The 24,491-nt window shown below is 46.1% G+C and overlaps 1 protein-coding gene, 1 long non-coding RNA gene and 1 pseudogene across 2 annotated transcripts in view; all 3 read left to right on the top strand.

The window, feature by feature from the left end:
• The window catches only part of LOC124015327 (coronin-6-like), a 40,846-nt gene extending 35,597 nt beyond the window's left edge, over positions 1–5,249 (top strand). The window contains exons 10-12 of the mRNA XM_046330507.1: positions 2,645–2,702; positions 3,228–3,458; positions 4,745–5,249. Coding sequence (XP_046186463.1) covers positions 2,645–2,702; positions 3,228–3,458; positions 4,745–4,867 — 412 coding nt within the window. The 3' untranslated portion in view covers positions 4,868–5,249. The remainder of the gene's footprint in view (positions 1–2,644; positions 2,703–3,227; positions 3,459–4,744) is intronic.
• Positions 5,250–16,920: 11,671 nt separating this feature from the next.
• On the top strand, positions 16,921–19,338 carry LOC123990902 (annotated as a pseudogene).
• A 207-nt stretch (positions 19,339–19,545) lies between these two features.
• Positions 19,546–22,821, top strand: LOC124015382. The gene is made up of 2 exons (XR_006835142.1): positions 19,546–19,665; positions 21,362–22,821. It is a non-coding gene; the product is annotated as an uncharacterized LOC124015382 (long non-coding RNA).
• Positions 22,822–24,491: the final 1,670 nt, after the last annotated feature.

Raw genomic sequence — 24,491 nt, forward strand, 5'->3', positions numbered from 1 at the left:
CACACACACACACACACACACACACTGTGACGGCCCTGAATTTTCTGAAACGTCTCAGTGCAGCTCCTTCCAATAGGACTCCAGTGGTCTCTTGCACAGCAGAGTTCAGGGCAAATCGAAACTCGTGAAGGTGATTGTCCCAGTGTTTGTGCTGGGTCCCTACATAGGAAGCAATCATTGTCTTCAAGGTTCGATTTACTCTCTCAGTGAGATTGGTCTGTGGGTGATAGGCCGTGGTCAACTTCTGTCTCAGGTTCCATCTTTGGCAGGTCTCCTCAAAGAGATCAGAGACAAATTGGGAACCTCGATCAGACAGGATGTAATCAGGCACTCCCCAGCGAGTCAGGATCTCTTTCGTAAGTCGCTCTGGATAAGAGCGTCTGCTAAATGACTTAAATGTAAATGTAAATGTAAGGATGTTAGAGACGGTCCTTGCTGTGGCCTGACGCAGGGAAAAGAGTTCCACCCAAACTAAAAGGAGAAACCAATGTTTTCTCTGGTAGGCACAACCTACCTGGCACCCCTATAAATAATAACCTCAAGTCAAAACCGTTACATAAATAATGGCACCCCAGATGGGGCTTGAACCCACAATCCCTGGCTTAGGAATTGGAGGCGATTGAGCGTCGCAAGGTCCTGGATATCTTTGAAGAGGATAGTGAGGAGACTTTTCTCGGATTCCCAGACCCAGAAATCTCACACCTTAAGGCCTGTGACCCCTCAGCTGAGGAGCGTGAGCTCCAAAAAGTCATTAATATTTTTGTAGAGGAAAGCGATGAGGAGACCTTTCTCGGTTTCCCCGACCAAGATGTGCCTTCCAGGGCAATGGTCGGCTTTTTCCAGGGGAGGGGGTGTGTGACGGCCCTGAATTTTTCTGAACCCTCTCAGTGCAGCTCCTTCCAATAGGGCGCTTTCCCTTTAATTCCCAATTAAATAGCCAGCATCAGCTGCGCAAAAGTGGGGTTGTGATGGAGACGTGAATGAGGATGTGTTCAACCCTCAGCTCCCGAAGCTTCTCTATTCCGTTGTTTTGTTGCCGTTAAACGTGTGTTTTGTAGCCTAATAGAGTTTACCCAGGATGGGATCCACTCTTTGCGTCCGTGGACTACACCTCTCCGTCCGTGGACTACCCCTCTCCGTCCATGGACTACACCTCTCCGTCCGTGGACTACCCCTCTCCGTCCGTGGACTACACCTCTCCGTCCGTGGACTACCCCTCTCCGTCCGTGGACTACCCCTCTCCGTCCGTGGACTACCCCTCTCCGTCCGTGGACTACACCTCTCCGTCCGTGGACTACCCCTCTCCGTCCGTGGACTACCCCTCTCCGTCCGTGGACTACCCCTCTCCGTCCGTGGACTACCCCTCTCCGTCCGTGGACTACCCCTCTCCGTCCGTGGTCTACCCCTCTCCGTCCGTGGACTACCCCTCTCCGTCCGTGGACTACAGCTCTCCGTCCGTGGACTACCCCTCTCCGTCCGTGGACTACCCCTCTCCGTCCGTGGACTACCCCTCTCCGTCCGTGGACTACACCTCTCCGTCCGTGGACTACCCCTCTCCGTCCGTGGACTACCCCTCTCCGTCCGTGGACTACCCTCTCCGTCCGTGGACTACCCCTCTCCGTCCGTGGACTACACCTCTCCGTCCGTGGACTACCCCTCTCCGTCCGTGGACTACCCCTCTCCGTCCGTGGACTACACCTCTCCGTCCGTGGACTACACCTCTCCGTCCGTGGACTACACCTCTCCGTCCGTGGACTACACCTCTCCGTCCGTGGACTACCCCTCTCCGTCCGTGGACTACACCTCTCCGTCCGTGGACTACACCTCTCCGTCCGTGGACTACACCTTTCCGTCCGTGGACTACACCTCTCCGTCCGTGGACTACACCTCTCCGTGGCCTTTCTCCACTGGAGATCTATTGGCGGATTGGATTGTCTGACTGACCGACTGACTACCACCTTTTTGTATACGGTATTTCATTTGTTTTGATGTGAGGTATACTGTGATGATTTATGTAGTTAGTTGTAGTTGAGGACCTAGTAAGAGTTGATACGCTTTAAAGTTCTGTGGTAAAATTATTGTTATATTGATTGTATGTTTAGTACTGGGTTTACGCTACACTGAATGAACGGACAAACATTGCGTGACAAAAGTCACTTGAGTTCACTGAACTCCTTTACCAGCTGGACTCTTTTTAGGCCCGAGGTACAGGACATTTCTGGAGGAACCAGAACTCATTGTGATATTATTATATGTGTGTGTGTAATCATTGTTGTTGCTAATACAACCCACGCAAAAGAATATAGTTGTTTTTGAAGTTCTTTCCAATGTTTTAAGGGTTTATGAAAAGTTTATTTCCATCCTGACTTTTACATAAGTCCTTTGTATTGGTGTAGACTTGACGGACCAGATGGGACTCATTCTCACCCAAACTAAAAGGAGAAACAATGTTTTCTCTGGTAGGCACAACCTACCTGGCACCCCTATAAATAATAACCTCAAGTCAAAACCGTTACAACACACACACACAATTAGGGATAGATGTTATGCACAGGTGCACAGGGTGTAGGCTTTAGCTCAGCAGGCTAATGTGAGAGTATTTGTTGTGGTTATTCTCTAAATCTGACTTTTCTCTGTTCTCCAGATTATATAAACTCCATGACAAGAAGTGTGAACCCATTGCCATGACAGTACCTAGAAAGGTAAGCCACACTCACCCTCCCTCTCTCTCTCTCTCTCTCTCTCTGTGTCTCTGTCTCTGTCTCTGTCTCTGTCTCTGTCTCTCTCTCTCTCTCTCTCTCTCTCTCTCTGTCTCTCTGTCTCTCTGTCTCTCTGTCTCTCTCTCTCTCTCTCTCTCTCCTTACATTAAGACAGGTGTCATTCACCGGAGCACTGAGTGTCTGTGTGTTTTCACTCCTCCCTTGTACCTGATTGGTGAATAAAAGTCACTAATTAGTAAGGAACTCCCTTCACCTGGTTGTCTAGGGCTTAATTGAAAAACCAGCAGACACTAGGCCCTCCATGGAATGAGTTTGACAGCTCTGATCTAAAGGGAGGTTTACAGCACTAGTAGTACTAGAGGAAGTAGTATTATCTACTGTCACTGTGCACAGAGAGGGAGTGTGTGTGTGTGTGTGTGTGTGCGTCCGTGCGTGCGTGCGTGCGTGCGTGCGTGCGTGTCTGTGCAGTAACGGCTTGTTAAAACGAGCCATGTCTCCCCCCTCCAGTCGGACCTGTTCCAGGATGATCTGTATCCAGACACGGCGGGCCCCGACCCGGCCCTGGAGCCAGAGGAGTGGCTGGAGGGGCGAGACGAGGACCCCATCCTTCAGTCCATGAGGGATGGCTACGTTCCCCCCAAGAGCCGCGAGCTCAAAGTGGCTAGGAAGAATGTTCTGGACTCTAGACCCACCCCCAGACGCAGCATGTCCTCCTGCGATGGCTCAGCCAACCTGCCCGTGAGTCACAATGAATATATCACCTCTTTATCTGACTGTTTGTCTGTCTGTCCTGTCCCAGTACCTGTCTGTCCTGTACATGTCTGGCCTGTCCTGTACCTGTCTGTCCTGTACCTATCTGTCCTGTACCTGTACCTGTCTGGCCTGTCCTGTACCTGTCTGTCCTGTACCTGTCTGTCCTGTACCTGTCTGGCCTGTCCTGTACCTGTCTGTCCTGTCTCTGACCTGTCTGTTCCTGTACCTGTCTGTCCTGTACCTGTCCTGTCCCTGTACCTGTCTGTCATGTACCTGTCCTGTCCCTGTACCTGTCCTGTCCCTGTACCTGTCTGTCCTGTACATGTCTGGCCTGTCCTGTACCTGTCTGTCCTGTACCTGTCTGTCCTGTCCTTGACCTGTCTGTCCTGTACCTGTCTGTCCTGTCATTGACCTGTCTCTCCTGTACCTGTCTGTCCTGTCCCTGGCCTGACTGTCCTGTCCTTGACCTGTCTGTCCTGTCCTTGACCTGTCTGTCCTGTCCTTGACCTGTCTGTCCTGTACCTGTCTGTCCTGTCCTTGACCTGTCTGTCCTGTACCCGTCTGTCCTCTCTTTGACCTGTCTCTCCTGTACCTGTCTGTCCTGTCCTGTCCTGTACCTGTCTGTCCTTGACCTGTCTGTCCTGTACCTGTCTGTCCTCTCTTTGACCTGTCTCTCCTGTACCTGTCTGTCCTGTCCTGTACCTGTCTGTCCTTGACCTGTCTGTCCTGTACCTGTCTGTCCTCTCTTTGACCTGTCTCTCCTGTACCTGTCTGTCCTGTCCTGTACCTGTCTGTCCTGTACCTGTCTGTCCTCTCTTTGACCTGTCTCTCCTGTACCTGTCTGTCCTGTCCTGTCCTGTACCTGTCTGTCCTTGACCTGTCTGTCCTGTACCTGTCTGTCCTCTCTTTGACCTGTCTCTCCTGTTTCTTCTTTCCATCTCCTCTTTCCCTTCCTCCTTCCATCTCTTCCTCCCTCTCTCTCCTTCCCTCCCTCCCACCTTCCCTCCCTCCATCCCCTCTCTCCTTCCCTCCCTCCCACCTTCCCTCCCTCCATCCCCTCTCTCCTTCCCTCCCTCCCACCTTCCATCCCTCCATCCCCTCTCTCCCTCCCTCCCTCCATCCCTCCTTCCCTCTCTCCATCCCTCATTCCTCTTTCCCTCCCTCCCTCCTTCCCTCTCTCCTTCCCTCTCTCCTTCCCTCCCTCCTTCCCTGTCTCCTTCCCTCCCTCCTTCCCTCTCTCCCTCCCTCCCTCCCTCCCTCCATTCCTCCAGCCTCAGTTGGTAGATCGGTTGTTGGAGGAAGTTAAGAATCTCAAGGTGACAGTTCTGTCTCAAGAGAAGAGAATCTGTGACCTGGAGAATAAACTATCCAAGTATACCAACGGCACAGCCTGACACACACAGATACACACACACACACACACACACACACACACACACACACACACACACAGACACACACACACACATCCCGCACACACACACCGCGGCAACCCCTACACACACAAATACAGATACAATGTTAAAACACACTGAAACAACAGCGCCATTCCCCTACACACACTGCACAATAACCTTACTTACCTTATAGACACAGCGTGATTCAGTCAGAGGCGTAATCGACAAGCACATTGCACTTGACCTTTAAAGGCGCATTGTCAGAGGTGCAGTGTGCAACCTGCCTTTAAATGAATCTGTCCCTAACAATAACCCCTAACTTCAAACACACATCACCCCCACCCCCAAAACAAAACATAAACATAAACCCTCCCTCCCCCAAAAACACCCTCACCCCCCCCAAAACATAAAAAACACACACATCACCCCCACCCCCAAAACATAAACATAACCCCTCCCTCCCCCAAAAACACACACATCACCCCCACCCCCAAAACATAAACATAACCCCTCCCTCCCCCAAAAAACACAAACATAACCCCCACCCCCAAAACATAAACATAACCCCTCCCTCCCCCAAAAACATAAACATAACCCACCCCCAAAACATAAACATAACCCCTCCCTCCCCCAAAAACACACACATAACCCCCCCCCCCAAAAAAAAAACACATAACCTGGTAGGACTACTGTAGTATTTACTGTAGTGTTTATACGGAGTGGAGTCAGCAAAATACTATAGTATTTAAAGTTTATTATAGTATAAATACTGTAGTAAAAATAACAGTATGTACTGTAGTGTTTTTGCAGACTATAGTATACTGTAGTATTTACTGTAGTATTTTTAGACTAGTATACTGTAGCATTTACTGTAGTATTTGTGCAGACTGTAGAATACTGTAGTATTTATTGTTGTGTTTTTGCAGACTGTAGAATACTGTAGTATTTACTGTTGTGTTTACTGTTGTGTTTTTGCAGACTGTAGTATTTTTGCAGACTGTAGAATACTGTAATATTTACTGTTGTGTTTTTGCAGACTGTAGAATACTGTAGTATTTACTGTTGTGTTTTTGCAGACTGTAGTATACTGTAGAATTTACTGTAGTATTTTTGCAGACTATAGTATACTGTAGTATTTACTGTTGTGTTTTTGCAGACTGTAGAATACTGTAGTATTTACTGTTGTGTTTTTGGAGACTGTAGAATACTGTAGTATTTACTGTTGTATTTTTGCAGACTGTAGTATACTGTAATATTTACTGTTGTGTTTTTGCAGACTGTAGTATACTGTAGTATTTACTGTTGTGTTTTTGCAGACTGTAGTATACTGTAGTATACTGCAGTATTTTGCAGACTGTAGTATACTGTAGTATTAACTTTTGTGTTTTTATTTTATTATCTTTGACATAGAAGTGTGTGTGTTGGGGGGGGGGTCTCCTTGAAGAAACCTGCTGGAGTAATACTGAAAGAGAGAAATAGAGAAATACTAAAAGAGCAAATTGTCTGCAAGGAAAGGAGACTTCAGCGCTTCTGCTCTTCTCTACAACCTGTGATGGAACACAATATACCCTCTAAACATTGCATGTCGGTTTCTCATATGGGGGCGGGGAATGGGGGGTGGGGAATGGGCAGGGGAATGGGCAGGGGAATGGGGGTGGGGAATGGGCAGGGGAATGGGGGGCGGGGAATGGGGGGTGGGGAATGGGGGTGGGGAATGGGCAGGGGAATGGGGGGGTGGGGAATGGGGGTGGGGAATGGGCAGGGGAATGGGGGCGGGGAATGGGGGGCAGGGAATGGGCAGGGGAATGGGCAGGGGAATGGGGGGGCGGGGAATGAGGGGCGGGGAATGAGGGCGGAGAATGGGCAGGGTATATGCAAATTGAAATACTGTAGTATTTACTATATTCTTTTTAAACATCATGTTTTTTTCTGACATTATTGTAGTATTTACTATAGTGTTATTTTGTTAATAATGCTGTAGTATTTACTATAGTGTTATTTTGTTAATAATGCTGTAGTATTTACTATAGTATTCTACAGCATACTACAAAATTCTATACTAAGTACTACACATGATTGAGGGATACTACAGTGTGTAGTACAGTATACTAAAGTTTACTACAGTATTTTATATTAAATCCTGTAGTATTCTATAGTAAACTGTAGTATTTGTTTTATGTGGGTTATCTGAATTTTTCAGCCAACCCTAGTTTTGAGTTTGTATTTACATACTGTCCAAAAGATTAATGCAGGTCTGGTTGAAGGACTAAAGTAAGTGATTCAAGTTTGTTTAGATGTTATATATTATTGTTTTCAGAGGAAAGGTTTTTGATGAAAGTTCTCTCGCTCTAGGTGCTTCTGGAAATTGGATCACACACACTCTGTCCCCTCCTCTGTCCCCTCCTCTGTGCTGTTCCCCTGTCCCCCTCCTCTGTCCCCCTCCTCTGCCCCCTCCTCTGATCACCACACTCTGTCCCCTCCTCTGTCCCCTCCTCTGTCCCCCTCCTCTGTCCCCTCCCCTGTCCCCCTCCTCTGTCCCCCTCCTCTGCCCCCTCCTCTCCCCCTCTGTCCCCCCTCTGTCCCCCTGTCCCCCCTCTGTCCCCTCATCCCCTCCTCCCCCCTCTGTCCCCTCCTCTGTCCCCCTCCTCTGCCCCCTCCTCTGTCTGTCCCCCTCCTCTGCCCCCTCCTCTGTCCCCCTCCTCTGTCCCCCTCCTCTGTCCCCCTCCTGTCCCCTCCTCTGTCCCCTCTGTCCCCCCCTCTGTCCCCCCCCCCCTTATCCGTATCCGACCAATACCAGTAATAACCGTCAACCAATACTCAGAAATAACAAAAATAATTCAGGACCTGTCAACCAGTTTTCGGAGAAAAATGTAAATAGTGCGATTATAAAAATAACAGAAATAACAAAAATAATTTTGTGTATTCTGTAAAGGATGAGACACGACATCAATAAAAACAATGTTTCTTTTTTTAAAGCTTGGGGCTATCCTTTCAGTTTCTCACGGAGATGCTCATAGTGTGTTATTAGCCATTAGGCTATCCTTTCAGTTTCTCACTGTGTTGTTAGGTCAGAAAATGGTGGCAAATCCTGTGTGTTATTAGGTCAGAAAATGGTGGCAAATCCACAAGTCTCTCCCTCCCCATCTCACACACACACACACACACACACACACACACACACACACACACACACACACACACACACACACACACACACACACACACACACACACACACACACACACACACCCTGACCTCCCTTGCGCACACACACACACACACACACACACACACACACACACACACACACACACACACACACACACACACACACACACACACACACACACACACACACACACACACACACACCCTGACCCTGGCACACACACACACACGCACACACACACACACACACACACACACACACACACACACACACACACACACACACACACACACACACACACACACACACAGGGAGAAACAAAGTGAAATATACTGCTGTTCTCAGAATCAATAACCTGATAACCTCTGATGGCAGTGTGTGCGTGTGCGTGTGCGTGTGCGTGTGTGTGTGTGTGTGTGTGTGTGTGTGTGTGTGTGTGTGTCAGGGTTTCCGTTATGAAAATGAGGTGCCTGTCATTTACCGGACATTTGAGAAAAGTCCTGACACCATACAGTGCATTCAGACCCCGCCTTATTTACATAAGCATTCAGACCCCACCTTATTTACATAAGTATTCAGACCCCACCTTATTTACATAAGTATTCAGACCCCACCTTATTTACATAAGTATTCAGACCCCACCTTATTTACATAAGTATTCAGACCCCACCTTATTTACATAAGTATTCAGACCCCACCTTATTTACATAAGTATTCAGACCCCACCTTATTTACATAAGTATTCAGACCCCGCCTTATTTACATAAGTATTCAGACCCCGCCTTATTTACATAAGTATTCAGACCCCGCCTTATTTACATAAGTATTCAAACCCCGCCTTATTTACATAAGTATTCATACCTCAGACCCCGCCTTATTTACATAAGTATTCAGACCCCGCCTTATTTACATAAGTATTCAGACCCCGCCTTATTTACATAAGTATTCAGACCCCGCCTTATTTACATAAGTATTCAGACCCCGCCTTATTTACATAAGTATTCATATTCAGACCCCGCCTTATTTACATAAGTATTCAGACCCCGCCTTATTTACATACGTATTCAGACCCCACCTTATTCACATAAGTATTCAGACCCCGCCTTATTCACATAAGAATTCAGACCCTTTGCTATGAGACTCTAAATTGAGCTCAGGTGCATCCTGTTTTCATTGACCATCCTTGAAATGTTTCTACAACTTGATTGGAGTCCACTTGTGGTAAATTCAGTTGATTGGACATGATTTGTAAGGCACACTCATGTCTATATAAGGTCCCAAAATTTCTAAAAACGGGTTTTGCTTTGTAATTATGTTGTATTGTGTGTAGATTGATGAGGGAGGAGAAATTATTTAATCCATTTTAGAAAAAGGCTGTAACTCTAAAAAAAACATGTGGAAAAAGTCAAGGGGTCTGAATACTTTCCGAATGCACTGCATGTATTGGGTGTGTAACCTGAATATGACGTCCACCCACAGTACACCGAATAACAGAAATCACGTTTAGATTATGGTAATTCATCTCAACAGAACATGCACATCGAGGAGGCAATGACTTGTGTTCTTCTTAACGCGCACTTTGAAGATGTTTGAGTAACTGACTGGTTATCACATGTCCTTTAACTCAGCCAAAAAGACGAGTAACGAACAGCAACAAAAAAAAAATCACTAGTCTATGCGTAGGCAGAACGGGAGTTTCATATTTCGGGAAGCAGATTTTCACCATAAAATAAAATGCACATTTATCATAAAGCATTCCATGCATCATCGCATTTACAGACTTATGTAAGATAGCCTACTATTTGTAATGTGATGAGTATATTGGATAGTCATAATTTAGGCAAAAAAATATATAACTCAATCCCTTTTCGCAACAAAAAAAAAGAGAAAAAAAGAAGACCGTTCAATGCATGGTTGACCGCGTTTTATATAAAGTAGAGGACTATTGGATTTATTCAGATACGTTTCTTCTTTATTTGCATGGGAGAAAAATGCATACAATTCGCCTACACTTTGTACGACTGGAGTTTTACTACGATAGATTACTGGGTAGCCTACTCTACTGATAGACTACTGGGTAGCCTACTCTACTGATAGATTACTGGGTAGCCTACTCTACTGATAGATTACTGGGTAGCCTACTCTACTGATAGATTACTGGGTAGCCTACTCTGCTGACCTGGACAAACAATCAATAAAAGCGACTTTGGAACAAAGAGGAAAGAGACAAATAGATATATATATATATATATACAGTGCATTGCGAAAGTATTCGGCCCCCTTGAACTTTGCGACCTTTTGCCACATTTCAGGCTTCAAACATAAAGATATAAAACTGTATTTTTTTGTGAAGAATCAACAACAGGTGGGACACAATCATGAAGTGGAACGACATTTATTGGATATTTCAAACTTTTTTAACAAATCAAAAACTGAAACATTGGGCGTGCAAAATTATTCAGACCCCTTAAGTTAATACGTTGTAGCGCCACCTTTTGCTGCGATTACAGCTGTAAGTCGCTTGGGGTATGTCTCTATCAGTTTTGCACATCGAGAGACTGACATTTTTTCCCATTCCTCCTTGCAAAACAGCTCGAGCTCAGTGAGGTTGGATGGAGAGCATTTGTGAACAGCAGTTTTCAGTTCTTTCCACAGACTCTCGATTGGATTCAGGTCTGGACTTTGACTTGGCCATTCTAACACCTGGATATGTTTATTTTTGAACCATTCCATTGTAGATTTTGCTTTATGTTTTGGATCATTGTCTTGTTGGAAGACAAATCTCCGTCCCAGTCTCAGGTCTTTTGCAGACTCCATCGGGTTTTCTTCCAGAATGGTCCTGTGTTTGGCTCCATCCATCTTCCCATCAATTTTAACCATCTTCCCTGTCCCTGCTGAAGAAAAGCAGGCCCAAACCATGATGCTGCCACCACCATGTTTGACAGTGGGGATGGTGTGTTCAGGGTGTTGCTTATACGCCAAACATAACATTTTGCGTTGTTGCCAAAAAGTTCAATTTTGGTTTCATCTGACCAGAGCACCTTCTTCCACATGTTTGGTGTGTCTCCCAGGTGGCTTGTGGCAAACTTTAAACAACACTTTTTATGGATATCTTTAAGAAATGGCTTTCTTCTTGCCACTCTTCCATAAAGGCCAGATTTGTACAATATACGACTGATTGTTGTCCTATGGACAGAGTCTCCCACCTCAGCTGTAGATCTCTGCAGTTCATCCAGAGTGATCATGGGCCTCTTGGCTGCATCTCTGATCAGTCTTCTCCTTGTATGAGCTGAAAGTTTAGGAGGGCGGACAGTTCTTGGTAGATTTGCAGTGGTCTGATACTCCTTCCATTTCAATATTATCGCTTGCACAGTGCTCCTTGGGATGTTTAAAGCTTGGGAAATCTTTTTGTATCCAAATCCAGCTTTAAACTTCTTCACAACAGTATCTCGGACCTGCCTGGTGTGTTCCTTGTTCTTCATGATGCTCTCTGCGCTTTTAACGGACCTCTGAGACTATCACAGTGCAGGTGCATTTATACGGAGACTTGATTACACACAGGTGGATTGTATTTATCATCAGTAGTCATTTAGGTCAACATTGGATCATTCAGAGATCCTCACTGAACTTCTGGAGAGAGTTTGCTGCACTGAAAGTAAAGGGGCTGAATAATTTTGCACGGCCAATTTTTCAGTTTTAGATTTGTTAAAAAAGTTTGAAATATCCAATAAATGTCGTTCCACTTCATGATTGTGTCCCACTTGTTGTTGATTCTTCACAAAAATATACAGTTTTAGCCTGAAATGTGGCAAAAGGTCGCAAAGTTCAAGAGGGCCGAATACTTTCGCAAGGCACTGTATATATATATATTTCAGGCTTCAAACATAAAGATATAAAACTGTATTTGTTTGTTAAAACTGTATGTCGCCAAAACTTGTTTTAGTAGTCTATTTTGAATGATTTTATTTATGTATAGACAGGAGAAGGCTAATTATACACTACATGGCCAAAGGTATGTGGGCACAAGCTCATCGAACATCTAATTCCAAAATCATGGGCATTAATATGGAGTTGGTCCCCCCCTTTGCTGCTATAACAGCCTCCACTCTTCTGGGAAGGCTTTCCACTAGATGTTGGAACATTGCTGCTATAACAGCCTCCACTCTTCTGGGAAGGCTTTCCACTAGATGTTGGAACATTGCTGCTATAACAGCCTCCGCTCTTCTGGGAAGACTTTCCACTAGATGTTGGAACATTGCTGCTATAACAGCCTCCACTCTTCTGGGAATGCTTTCCACTAGATGTTGGAACATTGCTGCGGGGACTTGCTTCCATTCAGCCACGAGAGCATTAGTGAGGTTGGGCACTGATGTTGGGGGCGATTAGGCCTGGCTCGCAGTCGGCATTCCGATTAATCCCAAAGGTGTTCAATGGGGTTGAGGTCAGGGCTCTGTGAGGGCCAGTCAAGTTCTTACACACCGATCTTGACAAACCATTTCTGTATGGACCTCACTTTGTGCATGAAACAGGAAAGGGCCTGCCCTAAACTGTTGCCACAAAGTTGGAAGCACAGAATCGTCTACATTTTACATTACATTTAAGTCTAGAATGTCATAGTGTGCTGTGGCGTTAAGATTTCCCTTCACTGTAACTTTTTTATTTATTTAACCTTTATTTAACTAGGCAAGTCAGTTAAGAACAAATTCTTATTTTCCAATGAGGCCTACCCCGGCCAAACCCTCCCGTAACCCGGACGACGCTGAGCCAATTGTGCGCTGCCCTATGGAATCGAACCAAGGTCTGTAGTGACACCTCTAGCACTGACATGCAGTGCCTTAGACTGGGAGCCCTTTAAGGGGCATAGCCCCAACCGTGAAAAACAGCCCCAGACCATCATTCCTCCTCCACCAAACTTTACAGTTGGCACTATGCATTGGGGCAGGTAGCGTTCTCCTGGCATCCGCCAAACCCAGATTCGTCCGTTGGACTGCCAGATGGTGAAGCGTTATTCATCATTCCAGAGAACTTGTTTCCACTGCTCCAGTGTCCAATTGCAGCGAGCTTTACACCTCTCCAGCCGACGCTTGGCATTGCTCATGGTGATCATAGGCTTGTATACAGCTGCCCGGGCCATGGAAACCCATTTCATGAAGCTTCCATTTAACAGTTATTGTGCTCACGCTGTGTACAGTTTGGAACTCTTTTGGTCATGTAGTGTAATTTTGGTAATTGTTTTAAATTGACTTAGGGAAAGATTTACCTAGCCTATGAACCTATGTTAATCTACTATACCCCATAGTAGAAGAGGATATGTTCAGAAGCAAGGTAAAACATGCCTCATAAAGTGTAATAAAACGTTCAGGTTTCAATGTTTTATGTTTTCCAAATGCGTACTGCCTCCAACTCATTGCAAAGTGGTGTGTGACGTGCTGATGAAGCCTACCTTCCGTGGACTATGTATTTGAATGGGAAATGGGAAGCGCTTCAATTACCAGTTGTGAAATGAACAAATATGAAGAAGAAAAAAATGATCATGGCCAAAAACATTTTTTTTAAACACGTGATTGCATTTAGAATTGTTTCGCAATGATTGGGCTTATTAGACCGCTGTCCGAAAATATTTTTCTGCTCGAAGGCTGAAATTCCGCTCTGTCTGTATGACGTGTGTGTGATAAATAAGATACATAACACGTGCCAATTTAATTCCACGAAATTATGCAAATTAACGCATAGACCGATAAGCATGACAGGTCAAATATATTTCCATCAACTGGCCTTATTTCTCTCTCTTCTGGACAATTGGCCGGTGCCAATTTTATTTATCGGATTTTCTATTAAAAAAAAAAAATTAAGGCCAAAAGCCGTAATTACCGCTAACCAAACCCTGGTGTGTCTGTGTAAGCAACATAGAAACCATAGTTTATCACCAGCCAATTGTTGATGTGACCACTTTGATTGGTTGAGTTTAGATATTCATGTTTGCTCAGGGTTTGCTCAGTCCAACACGTGTACCTGTTATCTGTTTACCCAAATTGCCAAATTACCTTCTCTATGTAGACATGGAATAAAAGTGTCGTGTCTGTTCTTTTCACTCTATATCTATGGTGAGTTTAAGCCCAGCACTGATTGCTACTGATTTAGCGAGGGAGGGACTAATGGGGTTGGGAAAGAGGGATTGCGTAGGGAGGGTGAGGGAAATATATTTGGTATCTAAAAGAGAGAGAGAGAGTAAGGTGACGTGCTCTCCCCCTCACCTTTTTTCTCTCAGTCTATTCTTTCTGTCACTCGTAGAGGTTGAGCAACACTAACTGGCTGCTATATTAGCAGGGGACAAAGGGAGAAACAGTGGAGCCAACACTGCTGCAAAGACCTGGTATACTAGATCAATGGACTGCTGTAAAGACCTGCTATACTAAATCACTGGACTGCTGTAAAGACCTGCTATACTAGATCAATGGACTGCTGTAAAGACCTGCTATACTAAATCACTGGACTGCTGTAAAGACCTGCTATACTAGATCAATGGACTGCTGTAAAGACCTGGTATACTAGATCAATGGACTGCTGTAAAGACCTGCTATACTAAATCACTGGACTGCTGTAAAGACCTGCTATACTAGATCAATGGACTGCTGTAAAGACCTGGTATACTAAATCACTGGACTGCTGTAAAGACCTGCTATACTAGATCAATGGACTGCTGTAAAGACCTGCTATACTAAATCACTGGACTGCTGTAAAGACCTGCTATACTAAATCACTGGACTGCTGTAAAGACCTGCTATACTAGATCAATGGACTGCTGTAAAGACCTGGTATACTAGATCAATGGACTGCTGTAAAGACCTGCTATACTAGATCATTGGACTGCTGTAAAGACCTGGTATACTAGATCAATGGACTGCTGCAAAGGCCTGCTACATTATACAAGATCAATGGACTGCTGTAAAGATCTGCTATACTAGATCATTGGACTGCTGTAAAGACCTGGTATACTAGATCAATGGACTGCTGTAAAGACCTGCTATACTAGATCATTGGACTGCTGCAAAGGCCTGCTACATTATACAAGATCAATGGACTGCTGTAAAGATCTGCTATACTAGATCATTGGACTGCTGTAAAGACCTGGTATACTAGATCAATGGACTGCTGTAAAGACCTGGTATACTAGATCAATGGACTGCTGCAAAGGCCTGCTACATTATACAAGATCAATGGACTGCTGTAAAGATCTGCTATACTAGATCAATGTAAGTACCTGCTATACAACCCTGGCTGTACTTTAGCTCTCTGTGCGATCCATATCTGTTACTCAGGGCCACATTCAGTAGCCACCAAATGAGATAAAATGTTGTGAATGGGAAGAGGTTCTAGCTGACCTGAAAAACTTGACCTTTGTAGAGTTCTAGACCTGGACATTGTGGAGTTCTAGACCTGGACATTGTGGAGTTCTAGACCTGGACATTGTGGAGTTCTAGACCTGGACATTGTGGAGTTCTAGACCTGGACATTGTGGAGTTCTAGACCTGGACATTGTGGAGTTCTAGACCTGGACATTGTGGAGTTCTAGACCTGGTTCTAAACATGGTAACAATGGCCACTGACCAGGATGTCGTCTCCTCCTGTGAGTGGGAGTGTGACAGGGTGTTGTACCTCCTGCCCTCCCTGCTGCTGTTCCTGCTCTATCTGGCTCTCCGCTGGCCCCCGGTACAGCGAATGGCGAGGCTGGGGGTGAGGGCTGCCGCCTGGTGGCTGGTATGCTTGGGGTCATTGTCCATTTGGAAGATCCATTTGCAACCAAGTATCAACTTTCTGAATGATGTCTTGAGATGTTGCTTCTATATATCCACATAATTCCCTCCTCATGATGCCATCTATTTTGTGAAGTGCACCAGTCCCTCCTGCAGCAAAGCACCCCCACAACATAATGCTGCCACCCCGTGCTTCACGGTTGGGATGGTGTTCTTCGGCTTGCAAGCATCCCCCTTTTTTCTCCAAACATAATGATGGTCATTATGGCCAAACAGTTCTATTTTTGTTTCATCAGACCAGAGAACATTTCTCCAAAAAGTACGATCTTTGTCCCCATGTGCAGTTCCAAACCGTAATCTGTCTTTTTTATGGCGGTTTTGGAGCAGTAGCTTCTTCCTTGCTGAACAGCCTTTCAGGTTATGTCGATATAGGACTTGTTTTACTGTGGATATAGATACTTTTGTACCTGTTTTCTCCAGCATCTTCAAAAGGTCCTTTGCTGTTGTTTTGGGATTGAATTGCACTTTTCGCACCAAAGTACGTTCATCTCTAGGAGACAGAACGCGTCTCCTTCCTGAGCGTTATGACGGCTGTGTGGTCCCATGGTGTTTATACTTGCATACTATTGTTTGTACAGATGAACGTGGTACCTTCAGGCGTTTGGAAATTGCTCCCAAGGATGAACCAGACTTACGGAGGTCTACAACTTTTTTCTGATGTCTTGGTTGATTTCTTTTGGTTTTCCCAAGATCTCAATTTTCCCATGATGTCAAGCAGAGGCACTGAGTTTGAAGGTAGGCCTTGAAATACATCCACAGGTACACCTCCAATTGACTCAAATGATGTCAATTGTCCTATCAGAAGCTTCTAAAGCCATGACATAATTTTCTGGAATTTTCCAAGCTGTTTAAAGGTACAGTCAACTTAGTGTATGTAAACTTCTGACCCACTGGCATTGTGATACAGTGAATTATAAGTGAAATAATCTGTCTGTAAACAATTGTTAGAAAAATGACTTGTGTCATGCACAAAATAGACTTGCCAAAACTATAGTTTGTTAACAAGAAATTTGTGGAGTGGTTGAAAACCAACCTAAGGGTATGTAAACTTCCAACTTAAACTGTAAATGCCTAGGTCCCATCCTAGTGAGACCATTGAGCTAGTCCTAGAACCCTCCTAGTGAGACCATTGAGCTAGTCCTAGAACCCTCCTAGTGAGACCATTGAGCTAGTCCTAGAACCCTCCTAGTGAGACCATTGAGCTAGTCCTAGAACCCTCCTAGTGAGACCATTGAGCTAGTCCTAGAACCCACCTAGTGAGAACCCTCCTAGTGAGACCATTGAGATAGTCCTAGAACCCTCCTAGTGAGACCATTGAGATAGTCCTAGAACCCTCCTAGTGAGACCATTGAGCTAGTCCTAGAACCCACCTAGTGAGAACCCTCCTAGTGAGACCATTGAGATAGTCCTAGAACCCTCCTAGTGAGACCATTGAGCTAGTCCTAGAACCCACCTAGTGAGACCATTGAGCTAGTCCTAGAACCCTCCTAGTGAGACCATTGAGCTAGTCCTAGAACCCACCTAGTGAGAACCCTCCTAGTGAGACCATTGAGATAGTCCTAGAACCCTCCTAGTGAGACCATTGAGATAGTCCTAGAACCCTCCTAGTGAGACCATTGAGCTAGTCCTAGAACCCACCTAGTGAGAACCCTCCTAGTGAGACCATTGAGATAGTCCTAGAACCCTCCTAGTGAGACCATTGAGCTAGTCCTAGAACCCACCTAGTGAGACCATTGAGCTAGTCCTAGAACCCACCTAGTGAGACCATTGAGCTAGTCCTAGAACCCTCCTAGTGAGACCATTGAGCTAGTCCTAGAACCCACCTAGTGAGACCATTGAGCTAGTCCTAGAACCCACCTAGTGAGACCATTGAGCTAGTCCTAGAACCCACCTAGTGAGACCCCTCCTAGTGAGTGTAGCAATATCAGTAAGTTAGCTAGCTGGTTTTCTAACAATATCAGTAGGCTAGCTAGCTGGTTTCAGAACAATATCAGTAGGCTAGCTAGCTGGTTTCAGAACAATATCAGTAGGCTAGCTAGCTGGTTTCAGAACAATATCAGTAAGCTAGCTAGCTAGCTGGTTTTATAACAATATCAGTAGGCAAGCTAGCTGGTTTCAGAACAATATCAGTAAGCTAGCTAGCTGCTTTTATAACAATATTAAGCAACCTTTAACCTTGTGTCCTCCAGACAGTAGCATATGTGCGTAGCCGGCACCCATCCTCTGTGCTGGTAGCGGTGAGCGAGGGTTCTGGTTCGGGCCTGCTGCTGTCCTACTTGGGAGAGTGTGGCTCCTCCACTTACCTGATGGCTGCAGCCTGCATCTCACCTGTCCTGCAGGGCCAACTGTGGTTTGACACGCCCCTGCCGTCACTCTACCGCTGGGCAGTGCTGATCCAACGCAAACTGCAGCTCAGCAGGTAGGAGAGAGATGATGATGATTATCGTTATGATGTTTAGTTTTGTTAACCCACAGACCAGTATTACACAGTGTACCTTTTTGATGTCATTTCCTCCTACATTATCACCTTCAGGATAAACGTTGGCGGCTGAATCGTAAATTACCTGGAAAAGTCCATTATAGTGTGTCACTCTAACAATGCCTGGCATTGAATCCCGGCCATGGTGATGATGGGGTTGGTAAACTGAGCTAAAGCATCAGAGATGATGTTCTGACTTCTTCGTCTTCCCCAGGTATGCCAGTGCCCTTCGTGGGGTGTTAGATGTAGACAGGGCTCTCCACTGTTCCTCCCTCAGAGACTTTGAAGAGACCCTGTTCTGCTCTGCACTGCGACCCAATATCCCCCACCACCCAACCAGTCACACACCGACCCCAGGGGCCAGAACCGCCAGCGGGACACCAACCACCATACCAGGGGCTACTGTACCCCCCCTGAACACCCCCCATCTGACGGGACCCCACAACACCAAACTGGCGGCCATGCCCGGTGCCAAAACAGTCTCCCCCACCCCTGCCTCCACTGCCAGGGTTCCAACCACCAGAGCAGGGGACACAGCACCCCACCAACACACCCCACACCACGCAACAGGACCCCTCCTCTCTGGGACCTCCACACACATCCCTGGGGCCCCAGCCTCCACCTTTGGAGCCAGATCAGGTGCCAGAGGGGCCACTGCTCCCCCACCCTCCCTTATGGGAGCTGGGGTAGCAGGGGTATCAGGGGTAGGTGGGGTGGCGTGGCATCCTGGGTGCTGGGGGAGCGGGGTCATCCTGCCAGGGACTGGGAGAGTTACTGGGAGAGTTACTGGGAGAGTTACTGGGAGAGTTACTGGGAGAGGAACGAACCTCTGAGGGACGCAGACGAGGTGGCGGTTCCCGTGCTCTGCCTCTGTAGCCGTGACGACCCCCTCCTGCCACCCCCCTCCACCCTGCCCCTCGCCCTTTTCCAAAACAACCCTTATTTCTTGCCGGCGCTGACGGAGACGGGCGGACACTGTGGGTTTGGACAGGGGGAGGGAGGACAGGGGGAGGGAGGACAGGGGGAGGGGAGGAAGGGGATGAGGTGGGGGGGCGTAGGGGGAGTACGGGCATGGGCAGGGGGGGGCAGAGGGGCAGTACCATGCTACCCCCCCCGGAGGAAGAGGAGGGAGTCCATGATGAAGAGAGAGAGACCCAGCACACAGTCACACACACAGGAACACCTCTATGATGGAGGGGGAAGGGGGGAGGAGGGACAGTATACCTGGCAGAGGTCCTACACACGTTGAGAAAGGAGGAGAGGATGGAGAGAAGGAGGATGAGGTCCTACACACGTTGAGAAAGGAGGAGAGGATGGAGAGAAGGAGGATGAGGTCCTACACCTACTCAGTTCTATGGTTTTGTATTTCTGTAAATATATTAAAGCTACAGTACAGTAGTATTACTTGAGCCATGTTTGCTCGTTATTTGTGTTTATGCTATATTGCATCAAATCAAACTTTTTCACAAGCGACGAATACTACAAGTGTAGACTTTACCGTGAAATGCTGAATACAACAAGTGTAGACTTTACCGTGAAATGCTGAATACAACAAGTGTAGACTTTACCGTGAAATGCTGAATACAACAAGTGTAGACTTTACCGTGAAATGCTGAATACAACAAGTGTAGACTTTACCGTGAAATGCTGAATACAACAAGTGTACACTTTACCGTGAAATGCTGAATACAACAAGTGTAGACTTTACCGTGAAATGCTTTACTGACAAGCCCTTAACCAACAGTGCAGTTCAAGAAGAAGAAAATATTTACCAAGTAGACTAAAATAAAAAAGTAATAATAAAAGTTAACACAGTAAGAATAACGAGGCTATATACAGGGTATTACGGTACAGAGTCAATGTGGAGGCTATATACAGGGTATTACGGTACAGAGTCAATGAGGAGGCTATATACAGGGTATTACGGTACAGAGTCAATGTGGAGGCTATATACAGGGTATTACGGTACAGAGTCAATGTGGAGGCTATATACAGGGTATTACGGTACAGAGTCAATGTGGAGGCTATATACAGGTGGTACAGGTACAGAGTCAATGTGGAGGCTATATACAGGGTATTACGGTACAGAGTCAATGAGGAGGCTATATACAGGGTATTACGGTACAGAGTCAATGTGGAGGCTATATACAGGGTATTACGGTACAGAGTCAATGTGGAGGCTATATACAGGTGGTACAGGTACAGAGTCAATGTGGAGGGTATATACAGGGGGTACCGGTACAGAGTCAATGTGGAGACTATATACAGGGGGTACCGGTACAGAGTCAATGTGGAGGCTATATACAGAGTATTACGGTACAGAGTCAATGTGGAGGCTATATACAGGGTATTACGGTACAGAGTCAATGTGGAGGCTATATACAGAGTATTACGGTACAGAGTCAATGTGGAGACTATATACAGGGGGTACCAGTACAGAGTCAATGTGGAGACAATATACAGGGGGTACCGGTACAGAGTCAATGTGGAGACTATATACAGGGGGTACCGGTACAGAGTCAATGTGGAGACTATATACAGAGTATTACGGTACAGAGTCAATGTGGAGACTATATACAGGGTATTACGGTACAGAGTCAATGTGGAGGCTATATACAGGTGGTACAGGTACAGAGTCAATGTGGAGGGTATATACAGGGGGTACCAGTACAGAGTCAATGTGGAGACTATATACAGGGGGTACCGGTACAGAGTCAATGTGGAGGCTATATACAGGTGGTACAGGTACAGAGTCGGACACTGTGGGTTTGGACAGGGGAGGGAGGACAGGGGAGGGAGGACAGGGGGAGGGAGGACAGGGGGAGGGGAGGAAGGGGATGAGGTGGGGGCGTAGGGGGAGTACGGGCATGGGCAGGGGGGGGCAGAGGGGCAGTACCATGCTACCCCCCCCGGAGGAAGAGGAGGGAGTCCATGATGAAGAGAGAGAGACCCAGCACACAGTCACACACACAGGAACACCTCTATGATGGAGGGGGAGGGGGGGAGGAGGGACAGTATACCTGGCAGAGGTCCTACACACGTTGAGAAAGGAGGAGAGGATGGAGAGAAGGAGGATGAGGTCCTACACACGTTGAGAAAGGAGGAGAGGATGGAGAGAAGGAGGATGAGGTCCTACACACGTTGAGAAAGGAGGAGAGGATGGAGAGAAGGAGGATGAGGTCCTACACACGTTGAGAAAGGAGGAGACGATGAGGTCCTACACACGTTGAGAAAGGAGGAGACGATGAGGTCCTACACACGTTGAGAAAGGAGGAGAGGATGAGGTCCCACACACGTTGAGAAAGGAGGAGAGGATGGAGAGAAAGAGGAAGAGTGAAATAGGAGACACCCCAGAGAGCACTGATGAAAGAGAGAAAAGGAGGAAGATGAGGGGAGTACAGGGAGAGAACTAATCATTTTAAGACTGGATTCAATCCGATCACAGGTAGATCCGCGTTGTAGCAAGCTTCACATTTAAATGTCATTTCCTATTGAGCTGACGTATGCAGTGTTTACCGTGAATTGGGTCTCCGCGAAGGCGGGAAAGTTGCCTTTAAAATTTGCATAGCTGACAAAAGCGCGATCAAATTTAATCCTCTCGCCCTTCTTAGATATGGCTGAGGATTGGACCACAGGGGATTGGTGTCACCTTAATTGGGGAGGACGGGGCTGGTGGTAATGGCTGGAGCGGGAAATGGTATGAAATACCTCAAACGTGTGGTTTCCATGGTTCCCATGGTTTCCATGGTTTCCAGGTGTTTGATGCCATTCCATTCGCTCCGTTCCGGTCGTTATTATGAGCCCGTCCTCCCCTCAGCAGCCTCCATTTGGTTTGGACACGTGCTTTTCTACAATGGACAAATTCGATTGGTCAACGGAAGTTGAAAGAGCACAGTGAATCTGAATGTCCCATTTTTAATCTCGAAACCCAGAACCAAGTCTTGCGCGTGTGGTTGTCCAGCTACTTGGAGAACTGTCTTGTTTATTGAATGGGTTATTGAGTGGTCTCCTCGTGAATCAGTGTTACTCAGAACAGGAGACGTGGGATGTATCCCCATTGGCACTCTATTCCCTATATAGTGCACTACTTTGGACCAAGGTGACTATATTCCTTTTTATAGAGATCATGGTGCCATTTGGGATGCAGATGTGATCTTCAGTCACAGCAGGAGTGAGGTGGAGGTACATGTCACTTTCAGGACCCGGCCTACCAAAAAAACAATTAATGCATTGATCTATCTGTGATTCTAGCAAGACACTCTGTGAGCTTAGCTTTCATAAGGAAACAGATGGGACTGGGAATGATTCTAGCATAGATATAGACATAGAATGGGTGGTAGAACTTATCTTGCTCTTAAATCGAGAACAGACACAGCACTTCAAAGCCTCAGACAGAAGCATAGTCCAGTGTCTTTAAATGGGAATTTCAGTTCTATGGTTTTGTATTTCTGTAAATATATTAAAGCTACAGTACAGTAGTATTACTTGAGCCATGTTTGCTCGTTATTTGTGTTTATGCTATATTGCATCAAATCAAACTTTGTCACATGCGACGAATACAACAAGTGTACACTTTACCGTGAAATGCTGAATAAAACAAGTGTACACTTTACCGTGAAATGCTGAATACAACAAGTGTAGACTTTACCGTGAAATGCTGAATACAACAAGTGTAGACTTTACCGTGAAATGCCGAATACAACAAGTATAGACTTTACCGTGAAATGCTGAATACAACAAGTGTAGACTTTACCGTGAAATGCTGAATACAACAAGTGTAGACTTTACCGTGAAATGCTGAATACAACAAGTGTAGACTTTACCGTGAAATGCTTTACTGACAAGCCCTGAACCAACAGTGCAGTTCAAGAAGAAGAAAATATTTACCAAGTAGACTAAAATAAAAAAGTAACACAATGAGAATAACAATAACGAGGCTATATACAGGGGGTACCGGTACAGAGTCAATGTGGAGGCTATATACAGGGTATTACGGTACAGAGTCAATGTGGAGACTATATACAGAGTATTACGGTACAGAGTCAATGTGGAGACTATATACAGGGTATTACGGTACAGAGTCAATGTGGAGGCTATATACAGGGGGTACCGGTACAGAGTCAATGTGGAGACTATATACAGGGGGTACCGGTACAGAGTCAATGTGGAGACTATATACAGGGGGTACGGTACAGAGTCAATATGGAGACTATATACAGGGGTACCGGTACAGAGTCAATGTGGAGACTATATACAGGGGTACCGGTACAGAGTCAATGTGGAGACTATATACAGGGGTACGGTACAGAGTCAATGTGGAGACTATATACAGGGGTACCGGTACAGAGTCAATGTGGAGACTATATACAGGTATTACGGTACAGAGTCAATGTGGAGGCTATATACAGAGTATTACGGTACAGAGTCAATGTGGGACTATATACTGGGTGTTACGGTACAGAGTCAATGTGGAGGCTATATACAGGGGTACCGGTACAGAGTCAATGTGGAGGCTATATACAGGGGTACCGGTACAGAGTCAATGTGGAGGCTATATACAGGGGTACCGGTACAGAGTCAATGTGGAGACTATATACAGGGGTACCAGTACAGAGTCAATGTGGAGGCTATATACAGGGGGTACCGGTACAGAGTCAATGTGGAGGCTATATACAGGGGTACCGGTACAGAGTCAATGTGGAGGCTATATACAGGGGTACCAGTACAGAGTCAATGTGGAGGCTATATACAGGGTGTTACGGTACAGAGTCAATGTGGAGGCTATATACAGGGGTACCGGTACAGAGTCAATGTGGAGGCTATATACAGGGGTACTTGTACAGAGTCAATGTGGGGGCTATATACAGGGGAACCGGTACAGAGTCAATGTGGAGGCTATATACAGGGGGTACCGGTACAGAGTCAATGTGGAGGCTATATACAGGGGGTACCGGTACAGAGTCAATGTGGAGGCTATATACAGGGTATTACGGTACAGAGTCAATGTGGAGGCTATATACAGGGGTACCGGTACAGAGTCAATGTGGAGGCTATATACAGGGTGTTACGGTACAGAGTCAATGTGGAGGCTATATACAGGGGGTACCGGTACAGAGTCAATGTGGAGGCTATATACAGGGGGTACCGGTACAGAGTCAA

Source organism: Oncorhynchus gorbuscha, linkage group LG02 (genome assembly GCF_021184085.1).
Source record: "Oncorhynchus gorbuscha isolate QuinsamMale2020 ecotype Even-year linkage group LG02, OgorEven_v1.0, whole genome shotgun sequence".
Lineage (NCBI taxonomy): Eukaryota > Metazoa > Chordata > Actinopteri > Salmoniformes > Salmonidae > Oncorhynchus > Oncorhynchus gorbuscha.